The 18,283-nt window shown below is 40.4% G+C and overlaps 1 protein-coding gene across 1 annotated transcript in view; it reads left to right on the top strand.

The window, feature by feature from the left end:
- Positions 1 to 18,283, top strand: part of VPS13A (vacuolar protein sorting 13 homolog A) — a 198,115-nt gene that overhangs the window by 139,367 nt on the left and 40,465 nt on the right. The window contains exons 49-63 of the mRNA XM_075278130.1: positions 956 to 1,060; positions 1,144 to 1,290; positions 2,204 to 2,332; positions 2,447 to 2,580; positions 3,630 to 3,759; positions 5,046 to 5,278; positions 6,501 to 6,648; positions 7,157 to 7,303; positions 9,925 to 10,006; positions 10,974 to 11,043; positions 11,371 to 11,479; positions 12,497 to 12,610; positions 12,776 to 12,921; positions 12,995 to 13,076; positions 13,559 to 13,672. Coding sequence (XP_075134231.1) covers positions 956 to 1,060; positions 1,144 to 1,290; positions 2,204 to 2,332; positions 2,447 to 2,580; positions 3,630 to 3,759; positions 5,046 to 5,278; positions 6,501 to 6,648; positions 7,157 to 7,303; positions 9,925 to 10,006; positions 10,974 to 11,043; positions 11,371 to 11,479; positions 12,497 to 12,610; positions 12,776 to 12,921; positions 12,995 to 13,076; positions 13,559 to 13,672 — 1,890 coding nt within the window. The remainder of the gene's footprint in view (positions 1 to 955; positions 1,061 to 1,143; positions 1,291 to 2,203; positions 2,333 to 2,446; positions 2,581 to 3,629; positions 3,760 to 5,045; positions 5,279 to 6,500; positions 6,649 to 7,156; positions 7,304 to 9,924; positions 10,007 to 10,973; positions 11,044 to 11,370; positions 11,480 to 12,496; positions 12,611 to 12,775; positions 12,922 to 12,994; positions 13,077 to 13,558; positions 13,673 to 18,283) is intronic.

The following is an 18,283-nucleotide window of genomic DNA, read 5'->3' as shown; positions in this document are numbered from 1 at the left end:
CATCCAGTGGGTCAGCAGTACCTGGAGCACATCAGATAATACAGTATGCAAATGCATATACACAATGAACTGAGCGTTAGCTGTGTGTTTACATAGAGAGATAACAGACCTGGCTTTATCAGCAATCTCAGATAAGCTGCTACCAAGAGCAGTTTATTATAGTATGTGAACATAAATTCATAACAGTCGTGAAGCCATGTCATTTACCGGGATAAAAAGTTGCCTATGTGTTAATCAAGGTTACAGAATATCTATGTGCCAAATTTCATTCAAATCCGTTCAGCCGTTTTTGCGTGTTTGACTAACAAACACACAAACTTTCACATTTATAATATTAGTAGGATTCAATTGAGTATAGGTAGAAAAGAATTTGCAAATCATCATATTTTGTTTTTCTTTATATTTTACACAACATTGGAATTGGGGTTGTACTATCAAACCCCCTTATATTAGTACGGTTACTGATTCCTTACCTACATGACTGAGGTATCATACAAATAGACTTCTATAGACCGCAGCTGTAAATCTCTCAGTAAGTGGTCATCCAGAAGGTGATGGCAGGGGTTGGGTATTTTATTGGATTGAGAAGAGTAGTCTGCCAAGTAAAAAAAATAAATTGCCTGTCATCATCACTGTCTTTATTCTGTGTTCCAGAATAGAGATGAGCGAGTAGTATTCGATCGAATAGTAGAATATTGAGGTCTACTCAAATCGAATTTTCAAATATTTCACTACTCGCTCATCTCAACTGTATATGTTTTTTTAATGCCTATGTTGTCCTAGTTCCTGTCCCACCTCCCCGGCATAGTTATTGGTGTAAAAAGAAGCGCCAGGGAAGATGGGAGGGGAATCGAATAGTTACCGCGTGGTATTCGACCGAGTACGAGTTGATCGAATACTACTCGCTCATCTCTATTCTAGAAGTATCATTTAGTAATGTATTCTGCTTTCACAGGTACAACTCATGATAACTGACAGTGAATTATCTGATCCCTTTTCCTTGGATACCGTCGGTACTCACGGCTCTGTAAAGTGCAAGAGTAAACACCTAGAGTACCAGGTAAGCACACTTTCCCTAAAATAAACACACACAGGTATGCATGTGTACATATTTTAATATGGTTTTTTTTTGGTCCATTTTAGGTTGGTGTCTCTATTTATGCCAGCAGTTTCAATCTCACCAGAATTGTCACTTTTACTCCATTTTTTATGATTACTAATAGAAGCATTTATAAGGTGGATATAATTGAAGAGGACACCGAGAGAGTAGTTGTAGTTGGCTCCGGACAGGTGAGTCTTATTTCAACTACATCACATTAAGGTCGCATTCGTACGTGTTTCTTGAATGTTCTAGTTAAAATAGCAACTCATTTAAGAGGCGGTTCTCTGCAGGGAATGCACAGTGCACAAAAAGTGCTTGTTTCTATGCATTTTATTACCATGGACTTTCTTGATGTAGACAGTGTAGCTACCGAACATGGGGATTTAAGCCAGTTAGCTAGAAGTGACAAAACATTTCAGCATGTCCAGAGTAAAGGACATGCATAAAGAGATATGTATAGCATAGCAAACTCCTTCTATTGTTCTGATGCCACATTGGTCTCTTTATGTATGTTTGTTAACATTATGCAGCCCCAGAGTAACTAAATAAATCTTAATTATCTATAGATAACACAGGATCCAGCAATCACAGGATCCCACATAATGACCTTTACACACTCCTAGAATTAGACCGTAACCGTCAGTGGAAAGGCAAAGAATTTAATAAATGTAGGACATGACAATAATACTAAGAAAAATAATTAATGTTATTTAGAAAGTTGGAGGTGGGCCTTAGGTTTAAAATATAGATTTATCCTGGAAAACCTCTTAAAATGCTGTTCTCATAAACTCGGGCAATATGGGCACCCCCCAATAATGCACAATTTAAAAAAAAAAAAAATTCCCTTTAGGATAAATTGACAATTTATTGGTTTAGTTCATAAGGTTGGTAAGTGTTAACTCTGTATTAGTTCCTTTCTCTTTATACGTAAAATAGCCCTTTCTTTTCAGTATTGCACCCAAAGAAAAAGGGATCTAACTTTTGTATTTGTCTCTTTAATGTGTATATTTTAGTGTAATTTTTTTTTTTGTTATGCTTCCTTGACTTTTGTATAAGGCAGTATATAAATAAATGATGTGACATATTTTATCATTGTATTAGTGTGCACCCTTTTGGCCTGAGAACTGTAGTCATAAATTGAGTGTTCAAGTTGAAGGCAGCCAGATTCCTCCAAAGAAAATTTATTCTAATAAACAAGACAACTGCACTTTACTGCACCTTGGTGATAAGGTAACTATTTCATTATTATCTATATAACGTTATTTTGTTTTCGTGTAACTAATTCCTTATGTGTCATATGCAGCATCTGTGTCTAAGTTGTTGTTTTTTCTTTCTGTGCTACAGCTTGGAGGCATATTAGTAGATGTCACCCCAAGAGACAATTCCACTGTCATCAATTTCTCAGACTACCTTCCAGGGTCAGCTCCATTTCTTCTAATTAATGATACAAAGTCAGAGATCATTGAATTCTGTCAGAGGTGAGCAATACGTGTATATAAATATACAGGAACATGCTTTGTAAGATGGCATGCTGCAGTATGACATGGTAAGTGATGTGTGATCTTTGCCCAGTGATAATCTAGTTAAATCATACTAACTATGCATATTTTACTTGTACTTTGTCATAATCAAAATAAAGTCTATTGACCTTTAGTACTTTACACATAATGATGTGTTTGGTTGAAGTAGCATTTTTTTTTTTTTTTTTGCATCATACATTTAATTAAAGGGATCCTGTCATACAAATGCTTTTTTTTTCTTATTAACAGGTAAGAATAGCCTTAAGAAAGGCTATTCTTCTGCTACCTTTCGTTGTCTTCTCCACGCCGTCGTTACGTAGGAATCCCGTTTTTTGTCGGTATGCAAATCAGTTCTCTTGAAACACTGGGGCGGGCCCCAGCGCTCAAACAGCACTGGGGGCGTCCCCAATGCTGCGAGAGAACTCTCTTCAGCGCCGCCTCCAACTTCTTCAGCAACGTCCTCTTCACTCGTCTTCTTCCGGTGCAGGTTTCAGACTTCTAAGCCTTGGGCCTCGGGCAGAGCAAACTGCGCATGCCCAGAGGCCACAAGAAAATGGCCACTTACAATACTGTGTAAGAAGCCATTTTCTCGTGGCCTGTGGGCATGCGCAGTCTGCTCTGCCCGAGGACTAGAAGTCTGAAACCTGCACCAGAAGAAGAGGATAAAGAGGCCATTGCTGACGAAGATGGAGGCAGCGCTGGAGAGAGTTCTCTTGCAGCATTGGGGACGCCACCAGTGCTGTTTGAGCACTGGGGCCGGCCACCAGTGCTGCGAGAGAACTCATTTGCATACCGACAAAAACGGGGATTTCTACGGAACGGCGACGCGGAGAAGACAACAAAAGGTAGGAGAAGAATAGCCTTTCTTAAGGCTATTCCGACCTGTTAATAAGAAAAAAAGCATTTGTATGATAGGATCCCTTTAAAAACATTAAAAATTAAGAAGCTATATACTTTTGGTATATTTTCACACTGAAATATTTGTTTGTTCATTTCATTTCATGTAGCTCTGTTAATGGGGTGAAGGACACTTTGCCTGCGGGAAAAGCAACATTATTTGCATGGGAGGACCCCACTAGTGAAAGAGAATTGTACTGGAAATGTGGATCAAGTACTGGCACTGTTACTCAAATAGAGGTTAGTACAATCCATTTACTTGACAGCTGGAATACCCGAAATTTACCTATTCACCTAAATATTCTAATGTTTTTATGTCCTATTGGTGCAGAAAGTGGAAGAATTAAATGTTTGTTTTTTTCACTTTAGGATACTCTGTCACTTGCTTATTGATGGGAGTCAGACGTCCACCGATCTGATACTCATTATAGGGAATAAGCGACCTTTTAAGGGTATATTCTCGTCAAGGGTTTTTACATCCATTTTGCAGATCAGTTTAACAAATACAAAATATGGATGCAAACAGATGGCCATCGGTTTACGTAATGATCAGTTGAAAAAGAAAAAAAATCTGATCTGTTTTTGAAAGACACAAAAATGTAGTATACCATACTTGTGTCAATAAAAAATGGACACAAACTGATTTTCTTTTTTTAATTGACTTCTATGTAAATGGCCATCCATTTTTTTCATTTGTTTCATGCAAACAGATCTGCTAAATTCATATAAAAAAAACACTTGATCTGAATACACCATAAGGGGTAAAAAAAAAAACTAAAAAAATGTTTCTCTTATCTAAATAAACAATTTCTTTAATGTCTTATGAATTTCAAGGGACACCTTGGTAGTTTTATTTTATAGTGTTTAAAAGACCATACCCTCTATAATAATAGTTGTTTACTCAGTGTATTTCCTTACCCTCCCTTCACAGACTTCTATAAGTCACATGATGACAGTGTGACCTCTTTTTTTCTAGCATGAATTGCTGTGCAAACAGAGGGTCTCTCTCTACTGCCTTCTGATAAAATATTCGGCGCTACAATGTAACCTCAGATTCATTAAAGTCCACTCCCCCCTTCCCCACAGTTCTTCTGCCCTAGCTCTGATGAGAAAATGCCTCCTTGCTCTCCTCTGCCTCCCACGTAGTCTGTTCTGTCATGTACTGTCCATAGTTTACTCCTTTTTCACAGTCAGGTCACCACGTCCCCATCAGCAGTAGGTACAATTTTCAGGATTTTTGGTGTCTAAGACTATGGAAGTTATAAAGTTTTGTAGGGTTTAGCAGAAACGGGAGATAGATATGGTTTCAGGTACTAGACATGGGCACAGCTACTAGACATGAGTGACAGCATCAGCAATAGCCAATTCTAAAACAAGACTATCTGGCAAGACTATCTGGCATAGCTAAAAATGCTGGAGTATTGCTTTAAGAATGTATTTGTGTATTTTATGTATAATTGTAATTACATTTAAATACCATTTTCATCATTCTGCCTTACCTAAATGTATATATTGGTGTCTTTTAGGACAGAGTTGAATATCTTAGAATGGAGAGCAGCATTGTCTATTTGGTTTCCTTCCTGGAGGGTTTACAACGGATTGTTTTGTTCACTGAAGATGAGAAAGTTTTCCAAGTTACTTATGACAGTGAAAAAGCAGAGCTTGCAGACCAGGAGATCACTGTGTCACTGTCTAACCTTGGAATTTCCTTAGTAAATAATTATTCCAAGCAAGAAGTTTCCTACATTGGTATCACCAGGTAAGTTCATGTCTTCTGTATTTAGGTTGGTTTGGTAAGCTATCAATGTACAGTCATAACTGTTGAGTTTACATAAAGATTTATTACAAGTAAATAAGTAAATGCTGCAAACCAGGGTAACGGATTTCTAGGACTAAAATATTGATGACCTTTCCTTACGAGACATTATCAGATCGATGCGAGGTCTGACTCCACCAATCGGCTGCATGAGGAGACCACAACTTTCAGACAAGTGTTGTGGCCTCTTTAGTACTAAACAACTACAGCACCATACATTATATAATAGATGTACTTTGTACGGCAACTGCAGAAAGGCCATGTGACTGATGGACATGAAGTGATTTAGCCTCGGAAGCTAAACTGACGCTCTCCTGGGTGCTGTTGCATTGTACAACTAATCTGTGGATGTCCCAATTGTTATCCTATGAGTTTTTCTCCTGACTATGGATGCAGCACATTTTGCATTTCTCTGAGACTCTGGACTCCAAATACAGGTTATGATGTAGCTAAAAAGATACCTGACACAGAAAAAGAGAATTCTGAATACAAGTAGGAAAGTTGCTTGCTGTCTATGGCTAACGGATCCCTTCTTTAATAATACAAACAGCTAGTCAGAAGTAGATGAACTTTTCTTACACTCATGGTGAGCTGTGAGAAGCTGCAAGTTCCTCTTTGAGCAGAGAACATTCCCGTAATGAGACATTACCTTTGAAAGAGATCTTGTCACCAGGGTGAGGCATATTAAATCAGCAACACACTTAGATAGGTCAGGCTCACCCGAATGTACCTTTTTCCTCCCATGAAATTTGTGCCTCTTTTGTCGGTGACTGGGCCAGGGCTCTATGCTGAAATCTCTCCTGGCCCTGTGTTTGCGCCAACGTATTAGAGCAGTGTGAAGTTTAGTAGTTTGGAGCGACAGAGCCGCCCTCAGTGCTCCAGGCTGCTCAGTTACATAATATAAAATAAATTAATATCACAGCAATGGAGGTACAAATTTTCATGGGTAAAGGGCATTACATTCAGGTGAGCCTGATCTCTCTAACTGTGTTGCTGGTATAATATACTTTATCCTGGTGACAGAATCTCTTTTAAGTGATTTCATAATACACACGTTTTTTTGTGCTAAAAGTTAGGATTTTGTAAATCTAGGGTTACTTTTGTTTTATATTACTTACATTGCTCGTATATCCTTACATGTAAAGTGTATGCCTTTTCTTTTTAGTTCAGATGTAGTGTGGGAGACAAAAAAGAAGACAAGATGGAGGCCTCTTAGTATAAAGCAGACAGAAACACTAGAAACGGCCTACAAAGAATACAGTGAATCTTGCCCTACAGATAACAAAATTGTTGAGTTGGATGCTAATTCACAGGTACGTTAGCCATGTACATTTCAGTTGAACAGATTAAGACTGGTAGTTGATAGCTGTACCTGCTTGACCTACCTACTTTTAATGTTCAGAATTTTTTTTAAAAAAATGGCAAATATGATATAAAATTGAAATATGCCTGTGAATTTTTTCAAGAAAAAACAGCCTTCAAAACAGATATATGTTATCTTAATTGGCGTTTTATATACCTTGCAGATTGTACATTGCAGCCTCCAAGTAAAGCACAGTGTTGGGGTGTCTTAAAATTAAAGGGGGTTAAGCCCTTAATGCTGGATTCATATTTGATTTGTGGGAGTCTGACATCTGGCATCCAGACACTGCCGGAAGTCCAAGGTGTGGAATTCCCACAGTTTAGATACTGATGACCTATCTTGTGCATAGAGCTTTAGTATTAAACATACATTAGAGGCCATAAACCACTTTTAAGTTCATACAGTTCCTGTTTTTTCATCTTTAAACTTCAGTGTACTGTGTTTTGTGAATGTTACAGGTATGCCTCACACCCACGTTGACTGGTATGAAATTTGTACAGCCAGCAATAGGACCAGTGAGAAGAAGCTTTCTACCAGCTTTAAAGGTAGAATACTCTGCCTCTGCTCATCAGACATCTATCCGACTGCAGGTCTATAGAATACAGGTAAATGCTCATTAATCCTATCATCACTAAATGAGAAATAACATTTCAATTTTGTGTAAAATAAATCTTAAAGTGTTTTGTGATATTTCTACTTTTCATCTCCTATCAGGGTTGAGCCGATCTTGAGATTTCAGGATCGTTTTTTAAAATCCGATTTCCGATCATTTTCCATTCGAATCCAATCCCAATTCCGATCCCAATGTAAGTCAATGGGATTTTTTTAATAATCGAAGATCGGATTTTAAAAACGATCCTATTCACTACACAGCATAGAGTCTAAAAATTGAACGCTTTAATTGTTAGACTCCACGCTGTGTAGTGATTAAAAAAAAATCCTCTGGATACTTAGTCCCCCCCAGTGTCCACTTACCTGTACAGAAGCGCTGCCGCTGGTCTGGTCCCCACTGTTCTCTCTCCTGTTCTTGCCTCGCTGCCCCTGCCTCCCAGATTAGTGTTACAGACCTAGGAAGAAGGCGGGGCTTGTGGCTTAGGAGAGTGTGGGTGGGTACAGGGTGGGGAGACGTGAGTGCTCCCTTCCCAGTACCCGCCCACACTCTCCTAAGCCATAAGCCCCACCTTCTTCCTAGGTCTGTAACACTAACCTGGGAGGTAGGGGCAGCGAGGTGAGAACAGGAGCGAGAATAGGGGGATCAGACCAGCGGCAGCGCTTCTGTGCAGGTAAGTGTTATGCCCGATTCACATATGCTGATGTGTTTCGTCCGTAAGAGTCCGCATGAGGACCCCTACGGACGGAGCACAAGCGCAACTGTAAGCGCTGTGCAGTTCAAGCACACGGATCCTATTATAGTCTATGGGGCCTGTGCACTTGAACTGCACAGCGCTTGCAGTTGTGCTTGTGTTCCGTCCGTAGGGGTCCTCATGCGGACTCTTACGGACGGAACACATCAGCATATGTGAACCAAGCTTAAGCTACTAGAGATGTTAGCTAGTCTCCCATTAGAATGAATGGACGCAGCCGAGGCGCAGGGGGTTAAGCGGAAGGACGCTGCATCCATTCATTCCTGTTGGACCTAGCTAACATTGTTAGCTTTTCCCACAATGCTTGGCCAGTAGCAAAGCATTGTGGGAAATAACCTCCGACCTCGATCCCACCTAAAAAGATCGGGATCAGAATTCCGATCGCGATCGAGAAATTTACTCAATCGCAATCAGAATCAGATTCTTTCCGATCCCGATCGCTCAACCCTATCTCCTATTGAAATGTCCATTTGTGAGCAGGAGATACAGCCCCAGACAGGGCCCAACCATATAATAGTCAAAGCCACTCTTGCAGTGCTCTTTAAGGCTGAGGCCACACATTGTAGAAAAGCTGCTGTTTTTGGAGCCAAAGCCAAGAGTGGCTTCTAAAAGAATTAAAAAAAAAAAAAAAAAAAAAAAAAAAAAGATGTAAAAGATTAATTTATGCTTCAACTTTAGCTAAAAAAAAAAAAGTAGCAAAATCTGTAGCAACAAGCACTGCTTTTCTGTAATGTTTGGTTTCAAGCTTGTATCATATCTGCTTTGATTACTGTGACCCAGTGAAATGAGATTGTTATATTTATACTGATGTATAGTTAATGTGTAATACAATAACCGCAATATTCGATCATTTACAGAGAATATGTCACATGTATTGCCCATAGTGACATTTACAACTATACTCACAGTTCAGCTCAACTTCTGGTGAATGTACACATTAGAGAAATGTATTATACGAAGAATAGTAGCTTTAAAAAGCCACCCATTTTTTTTTTTTTTTTGTACAAAAATGTCTGCTCCGCACAACACTTTTCATTAAATTGGGAGTGACTGTGCTTAGTGAGAGGGGTGCCTGGTCTCCAACAGCATGTCAAATTTACTATTTTTTATTTATTGGAGAAACTGGTATTAAGTTATAGGCGCTCAAGGCCAAGAGGTGCAACCACTTTATTAAACGGGCTCTGTCAACACAAAAATTGTTTCTAGACCACTTATATGTTGTTTTTGTAGAGCTGGTTAATTACATAGTGAACATATCATTCTTATCTCAAAGTGCACCAAACAGTTAATTTGCATATCGAAGAAAAGTTGAATTTCTCAGCAGCTAAAAGCTATGTCACTAACGAGTCCTACAACAGCATATAAGTGGTTTTGAAGTGATTTATGGCCTTTGACAGGCCAGTGCTTTTAAAGGGATCCTATCATACAAACCCTTTAAGAAAGGCTATTTTTCTACCTCTACCGGTTCTTGTCGGTGTGCAAATGAGTTCTCTTGCAGCACTGGGGGCGTCCCCAATGCTGCGAGAAAACTCTCTCTAGCGCCGCCTCCATCTTCGTCAGCAGCATCCTTGTCATCCTCTTCTTCTGGTGGTGGCTTGTAACTTGTAGGCCTCAGGCGGAGCAGACTGCGCATGCCCGCAGGCCACGAGAAAATGGCCGCTTGCACAGTATTGTAAGCGGACATTTTCTCCTATTTTCTGTCCTTCTTTGAGACTTAGGTTTGGTATCTATCTCTTCTGTAGTTTTGCTGTACAGTTATCTATAAATAGTTTACTCGTTCTACACATTCCCACAAAATGTTGTAATGTGCTTACAAACTGCGATGATTTCTGATGAGCTGTTACTATATTTTTCTCTTCCAGATACAAAATCAAATTCCAGGGGCCATATTTCCTTTTGTATTTTACCCTGTTAAACCACCAAAGTCTGTGACAATGGACTCAGGTTTGTGCGTTCTGAACATTTGTATATGTGTATTGTGTATACTTGTACTAATATTGTAACAAAAGTATAAAAAGTACAGCTAGGTTAAAGGGATGTCCAGGATTTGCAGTTGGAAGTGGTGATGTGTATATATACATCACCAGTCTCTCACCAGCAACCGCTGAGGCCACAGATTGGCCTTTATCAGCCATGTGACGCTCTGGACTTTCTCCAGCTTGAGAGGGAACGGGGACAGTTGAAGTTGAGGAGAATGCTTGGCCTCAGTGGTGTACTGGGGGCCTAGGTTCTAACCAACCCAAGAGCCACATCTGCATATGAGCTCTCCCTGTGTTTGTGTGGGTTTCCTCCACATACTCTAGTTTTCTCCCACATTCCAAAAATATACTGATAGCTAAATTAGCTTTCATCTAACCTTATGGGGATGAGTGCCTGTAGAGAAGCCACTTAATCCCCTACTCTACGAAACTCCCTGGCTCCCTTGAGAAAGCGCTTTACTAATGTTTGACATAAGAGTCATAACTGAGCAATGTTCTCAACTGTCCTCAACTGATTGAATGAGCCGCAGTTCAGGTACATAAGGGGCGCCTATAAATCATGAGCACATTATGCTCTTTCCTCGCAGACATGGAATCTGTTTATCTATAGATCTATCTATTTATTAATAAAAAGTTCAAAGCAGCACAAAAATGTAAACAGCGGGTGCAAATCCAAAGGAAGACGGTTACTTCCAAAAAATGTGAAGACAAAAATGGCAGCACTCCAGCAGATATGATAGCTAGTGTTATTATTCCAAGGTCACGTTTCAGTCCAAAATGTTGCATTGCAATAAAGACACTAGCTATCACATCTGCTGGAGTGCTGCCATATATCTATCATCTATCTATCTACCTAATCTATCTTTTATTAAGCCATGTAGGTGCTATATAGTTTTGGAAATTGTAACATGAAAATGATGATGTTATTGCAGAACCCAAACCTTTCACTGACATGAGCATTGTGATGAGAACGGCTGGACACTCTGAAATATCACGTATAAAGTAAGATGAAATTATGATATCACAAAATCATAACATGCTTACACTGAAAGTTATTTAATATAATATACAATATCATATAGTGATAGTTTAAAACAATGTAAATGTTGAAGAAGGAGTTTACATGTATTGCAAACCTGAATATCTGTGTATATTACATCAAACTCAATGATCCACTTCATCAATGTGTTAAAATTATTAGTATTGTTACATTATTGTGCTATGTGAAATGATACTTAGTCAAATGATTATTAATCTTAAAAAATGTTTTTTTTTTCATGCCATATATTAATTCTCTTTGGATTTTTCAATTTACTATTTTGTAAATAGATATTTCAAGGTGTTGATACAAGAAATGGATCTGCGGATAGATCTTGGATTTTTGTATGCTCTTTCTGACCTCTTTGCACAAAGTGGAGATGTACCTAAAGATCAGGCTGTAAGTTATCAACTCCTCAGTTTAGTAAAATAGCTGGCGAAATAAACATCACTTTCTACTCAGAACACATCTGAAAAATATAGATGTCTCCTTAAATTGTCTTTGTTACCTGTCATTTGTTTGATGGTTTCCCTATTTGGTGTACATTATTAAAATTATACATAATGTATCGTATATACTTGAGTATAAGCCGAGTTTTCAGTGCAGTGTTTGTGCTAAAAAAGCCCCCCCTCGGCTTATACTCGAGTCAAGCAACTTTTTGTGTGTGGGGGGGGGGAGGTCTTTGATGCCTGCGATCAGGCATGTAAGAGTTACAGCGGAGACCCGATTGCTATGGTGATCGCTTACAGAGCTTGCATCCGCTCTAATAGAACAGCAGATGCCTGGGAGGGTTTTAGCCGCCGACACAGGTGCCGGGGCCTGCAACATCGCCATGCTTCTGCCGCTGCAGGAAACCAGCGGCGGTAGGAGCTTGGCGATGCTACTTGAAAAATCACAGATTGACAAATGTCTTGCCAACTCGTGCCGAGGTCACAGGAGCCGACCTGTTCCAGTGACAACCAACAGCCTAATGAAGACTCCCAGGCCTGTCATAGCAATATCACTATTGCGGCTCATCTATAACCGCAAAATCACGGCCGCAAAATAACGCGCCGTATATGATCCAGGCTCCCATTGAAATCAATGGGAGCTTTTACGGCGCTCAAAATCTCACACGCCGTATACGTGCCCGGTCACGCAGCACATTACTCCGTGTGAATGGACCCTAAGACAGCAGGAAGCTACCCATGTAAACAAATGCAAAGGATGCCAGGAACTCCCATAGAAACTCAGAAATCACTCAAAACACTGCTAAAGGTATTTTGGTTCACTTATTAACCCATAAATAGAACTAAAATATTGTTTTGTCCGGAAAACCCCTTTACGTTTGCCAGTGGTCAACAGTTTCCTAGATTCTTCTATTTTAGACAGATTATTATAGTACATCAATAACTCTTATGTTATTATTTGTTATAGGTGGAGCTTTTTAAGAAGGACATAGAATCTCTTCAGGCAGAATTAAGCACCGTGTCTTCAATTAATACTTCTCAACTCAGCCTTTATGAAGATTTTCATATATCTCCTATTAAGGTAACAAAAACTTTCTTGCCATAAGGTCTTAGTTCTGGTTAAGTATATTAAACAGATGTGCACCTGGGGGTGCAGATATCAGTTGCACCTTTTTGCATGAACAACTACATCTCTATATTACAACCTATAGAATCCGTATTATATGGTTATCTTTTTTTCTTGTAGCTTCACTTAAGTTTTTCTTTGAGCACTGGTGGAGATGATGGTAATAAAGAACTTCGAGATAAAGAGCTGATACCTGTTCAGTCTTTAAACCTTCTACTAAAGAGTATTGGTGCCACCCTTACAGATGTACAGGATGTTGTGTTCAAGTAAGTCTTCCTATATTTATTTCACTATAAAAGTTTATATGTTCTTGAAATTAATGCTTTTCTTTCTTTGCAGGTTGGCATTTTTTGAGATTAAAAATCAAGTTTATTCTACCCAGGAGCTGCAGTGGGAGGTCATCAGACATTACTCTAGACAAGTCAGTAATAAATATATATATATATTGTATTGTATAATAAGTTGAAACTCTTAATTTAAGTAATCACACTGGGGCATGTTCTATGGGTAAAGAATATTTACTGTCTTACAGTCCCATAGCTTTTTCTTTTTTTGGTGACTGTAACAGTTTAGTCTGCTATGCCATTGTACATTTCATTATTTTTACCATAGACCTCAGCAGAATAACAGATACTAAAAAAAATGTTCCAGTCCCTCGATCCCTGTGTATAGATTAACATAATCTGCTGTGCTGTTCTATGCAGCATTAAAATATGATAATTCTTACCAAAAAAGACCTTTTGGCATACACTGTGTGAATAATGACCTATGGCTGCAATAACATTTGCATCCTGCGCTTTCCCAGAGCATATGCTAAACATTCTTCAAAACTATAACATGACCGTAGCCAAATGTGAGATTATTGTAAACAAATGTGTAATTCCATGCTCTTATACCCTATAGGCTATAAAACAAATGTATGTTCTTGTTCTTGGACTTGATGTGTTGGGGAATCCATTTGGTTTATTTCGCGATTTGTCTGAAGGGGTGGAAGCATTCTTCTATGAACCTTATCAGGTAATGCATTGAGCAGTAGATAATGATGAATAGATCATTGTAAGCTTACATAACATGATGCTTTGCAATTGGTAAGGTTAATAAATTGCCGTTTTTATAGTGGTAAAATGTAAGTTGAGCTGACAGATTTCCTGGAAACAGCTATATGGAAGACACATGTTTGTTTACACATCCCTCCTCAAAAAGCATATTAAGGTTCAATGTAAAATCACTAAAAACTGGAGACAGATATGAGAGGTGTTCAATGAGTTACCTACCTTAAATTCTCTGAAAATTGAACTATCTTCTTTCCAGGTTGAATAGAACTTTATTAATCCGGACAGAAATTGGGTTGCCGTTGCAGCAGCAGACGGAAACCATTGGGGGGGGGGGGGCACAGAGGATGGTGGGCAGTTAACAGTGGACAATGACTGAGGAGGAGGGGGGGATAGGTGGGGGGCAGAGTGAGTAGGTGTGAAGATCAGTTTCATGTTGTAGGGCACCTTGGGTGTTATGTATGACCCTCCATAAAGGCCCGGCATGTTTCCTGTCTGATGGCCACGGAGTTGAATAGGTTGATGGCTCTGAGAATGAATGCTTGGCAGAACCTCTCAGAAACACACTTTAGTTGGACTAGGTGGCTGCTGAACTTGCTGTGCTGTGACCATATCGTTGGGTTTAACAAATACGGAGAGTTCTTCATGATGCACGTCGCCTTCTTTGCAGTTCTTCTTTGGGTGGTCAGCGAGAGGCTGGGTAGTTTGATGTCTGTGGCTGAGCTGGCTCTCTTAATTAGTCTTTCCAGCATGTTCCTCTCCTTTTCCCTTATGGCACATTCCCAGCTGGTCGCAGCAAAGAAGATTATACTGGCCAGGGCATTTTACTATAGCCGGATATTGCCTTTCTTGTAGGATACATTGATATGATTTTCCAGCTTAGTTGTTGTCAATGTGGTCTCCAAGGTATTTGTTGCTGTCTATACTCTTGATTTTTTTTTGGTCCTCATTCACTATGGATTGGAGACTCTTGGGAATCTTTTTTTTTTTTTTTAAATGTAGATTGTGAGCCCCACATAGAGCTCACAATGTACATTTCTCCCTATCAGTATGTCTTTATTTTGGAATATGGGATGGAAATCCATACAAACACGGGGAGAACATACAAGCTCCTTGCAGATGGTTTTATGCCCTTGGCGGGATTTGAACACCAGGACTCCAGCGCTACAAGGCTGCAGTGCTAACCACTGAGCCACCGTGTGGCCCCGACTCTTGGGAATCTTGTTGAAGCTTATGACAAGTTCCTTCATTTTTGCAGCATTTAGAAGTACCGGTAGTCTATTTGTTATGCTCCAGGTGTCAAAGTCAGATAGGACTTGCCTGTATTCCTCTTCCTATTCTGTGGATTCTCTGTATTGACCTATCATGACAGTGTCATCAAAAATTTCCAAGAACTAAGCACTATTCAGAGTGGGCTTTCTCCATTTTCACAAATTGTGTTCTGTTGATCGGGTAGTCTATGATCCATTCAGTTAAGGTGTGTAGTACCCCCATTTTAGTTAGGTTTTTGGCTCAGCATAGTCAGTTTGATTGTATTGAATGCACTTTAGAAATTCAGGAATGTGACTCTGACCAAGTTTCTAGTCTGCTCCAGGTAGGAGAATGCTCTGTGTTGGAGGTAGGTCACCATGTTCTACATCCCGATTTTCGGTCTGTAGGTCACTTGTAGGGGTCCTGGTGTTCCATTACATGGTCAAGTAGTTGTCGGAGGACTAGCTGTTCCATGGCCTCGATGACTTGGGCTGAGAGAGCGTTGAGTTGATAATTTGCTGGTGTGCTTGGCTTCGTTTTTTGGAACAGTGATAACGCTTGATGTCTTCAATATCCATCGTCCACTCCCTCCCTCAGCCTTCTGTTAAAGATTACCGTGAAGACCTGACTTAGTTGACGTTGCTCCATTGCTGAATCTATTGAAATATAGGTTCAATCTGTTGGTGAAAGTACGGCTGCTATCCACCTCCTGTTTGTAGACATTGAATTCTGAGATCGACTTCAATCTCTAGAAGATTCGTGTCCATATTCATTTCGTAGTTGTTTCTTCAATCACGTAGCTTTCATCTTACTTCTTTCTGGGTCTTGGCTAGTTGGTCCCTGTCCCCAGTCTGAATGCACTCTTTCCTTGTTGATAAGTGATTTAAGCTCCTTGGGGATCCAAAGCTTATTGCTTAATAAGCATTTCATCTTTGTTGTCTGGACTATAATGTCCATGCAGTATTTTATGTAGCCTGTGACCACTTTTACGGCAACATTTGTATCAACATTTTCTGAGCCACAGTCTCTGTAGCTAAAGCATGCTTGCAGCTCCTTGTTGATGTCATTGGACCAAAATCGCACAAGCTTCACCTCTGCTTGCTGGGATTTGATGACAGGGTGGTACCTGGGCATAAGCAGGGTCATGTTGTGGTCAGACCTGCCTAGTGGGGGGAAGGTGTCTGCCCAGGTATGACTCCTCTAGGTTGCAAAACAATATGTCTAGTGTGTTAGAGTTCCTGGTTGGGCCTGCTATATACCGGTGGAATCCAGCTAGCTAATGATTGAAGTCACCCACAATATCATCTAAGGTCTTGCTGGCATTGACCCAGCTGGCTAAAGATAAAGGAATGTAGACAGCTGTGACCAGGACTGTGCTGAACTCCTTGTGAAAATAAGGTCCTATTCTTACCACCATAAGTTCAATGTCTCTGCAGCAACAGCATTCCTTGACTGTGATATAGTTGGGGTTGCACCATTTCATGTTCACATGGATCGCCACCTACTTTTTGCCCCTTTACATTAACACACTTATTCCACTTCGTCTTCAGTGATTGGAAGCCCTCAGAATAGACGGAGACTTCTTGCTACTGCAGGAACTGCTGAATCCCGATTACCACCACTTTGACTGCATTGACATCAGGAAATTCTTACCCACACAGAAATTACTTAAGGTTACCAAAGTAATCACTAGGAGCCCAGTCTGAACTGTAGGGTGGATAGTTAAGCCTAATGAAGTCACATTCCCTGATAGCAGTTTGATTTGCAAGGCTTGTGAGCTGACATTGTGGTGAAGCAACAACACGCTTGCCAACAACTTGCCACAGCGTTTCTTTTTGATTGCCTTACACAATGCATTCATTTTTGAAGTATAAGTTTCCCTAGTAATTGTTGCCTTGTGTGGCATGTACTCTAGTAGTAAAACTCCTTCTGTATCCCAAATAACCGTTGCCATGACCTTACCTGCTGTACACAAAATTTCTTTGGAGTTGGTGACCCTTTGTGCTTTCATTGCATGGACTTTTGTTTGGTCTCAGAATCATGGTAGTGGACCTATGTGTCATCCCCGTAACAACCAGAGAATAGAAGTCTTCTGGTTTTTCTCCAGGCATGTCTAAATTTTCTTGGCTAAATTGTTGGAGACATGGTTTTTGCTCAGGTGCCAACACTCATGGCACCCACCGAGAAATTACCTTTCACACCTCCAAAACATCATAAGTGATACCCTGTTTCCCCGAAAATAAGACAGTGTCTTATATTAAATTCTCCTCCGAAATATATGACCTGTCTTATTTTCGGGGGATGTCTTATGGAGCGGCTGGAGCGGGGGACAATCGGCAGTCATGCCGGCGCTTCCTTAACGGAGTGACTGCCGGTTGTAGGTGGTGCAAGAGGTGGTTGTGGGGGGGGAGGTATGCTAGTTACCTTCCCCATCTTCATAGCAGCGCTGGTGCTGCTGTTGGTCACGGTGGTGGAAGTGGTTGGCGGGGCTTAGCAGAGATTAGCGAGGCTTCCGGCGGTTGTGCCGGAGAGCCTCACTTAGTGGGCATTGTAGCCGGCTGAACGCTGTGTTCCGTGTGCACAGGAAAGCTGGCTGCCTCCTCTGCTGTGATACCACTGTTCCGGCTGCTGTGGGATGAGCTGGGAGAGTGGACTCCCCGCAGCATACGATGCTTTCCCAGCTCATCTTACAGCAGCAGGAACAGTGGTATCACAGCAGAGGCAGCAGCCGGCATACCTGTGCACACGGAACATCGTGCACAGTGTTCTGCCGGCTGCAGTGTTTTTGGGAATGTCTTATTTTGGGGGGGGGCCTTATATTAGGCAATTTAACAAAACCTCCCCCCCCATGCCTTACTTTTGGGGGATGTCTTATTTTCGGGGAAACAGGGTACTTGAAACTTTGCCAACTGAAATGCATAATTTATAACCTATAACACTGACTTTGATCTGACAATCTTCTAAATCATGGCTTCCACTTTATGGCACATTCATTTCTTCTGACGATGCGTCAACAGGTCACCTTGAACTGGGGTCATGTTCAATTGATTCCCTACCCTATTTAAACTGCTGGGCCAAAACTTTACTGGTAGTAAGGAAGTACTGGTAGTAGGAAGGTGTATCCTCACCATATACAGCAATAATGCTTTCATGGATTTCTTTAGACTTCCTTTCATCCTTTTCTATGTAATGACTCTCCAAAACCCTCAACTTCTTTGTAACCCGCACTGTACTGCACTTGCCATCCTGCCACTTCCGGTGTTTTCATCAGACTGTACCACTACTGTGCGTGTTGCATGTCCAGATATGTCTCAACTTCCACAGA

Source organism: Leptodactylus fuscus, chromosome 1 (assembly GCF_031893055.1).
Source record: "Leptodactylus fuscus isolate aLepFus1 chromosome 1, aLepFus1.hap2, whole genome shotgun sequence".
Lineage (NCBI taxonomy): Eukaryota > Metazoa > Chordata > Amphibia > Anura > Leptodactylidae > Leptodactylus > Leptodactylus fuscus.
The sequence above is the reverse complement of the archived record's forward strand: the minus strand, read 5'-3'. Positions and strand labels throughout refer to the sequence as shown.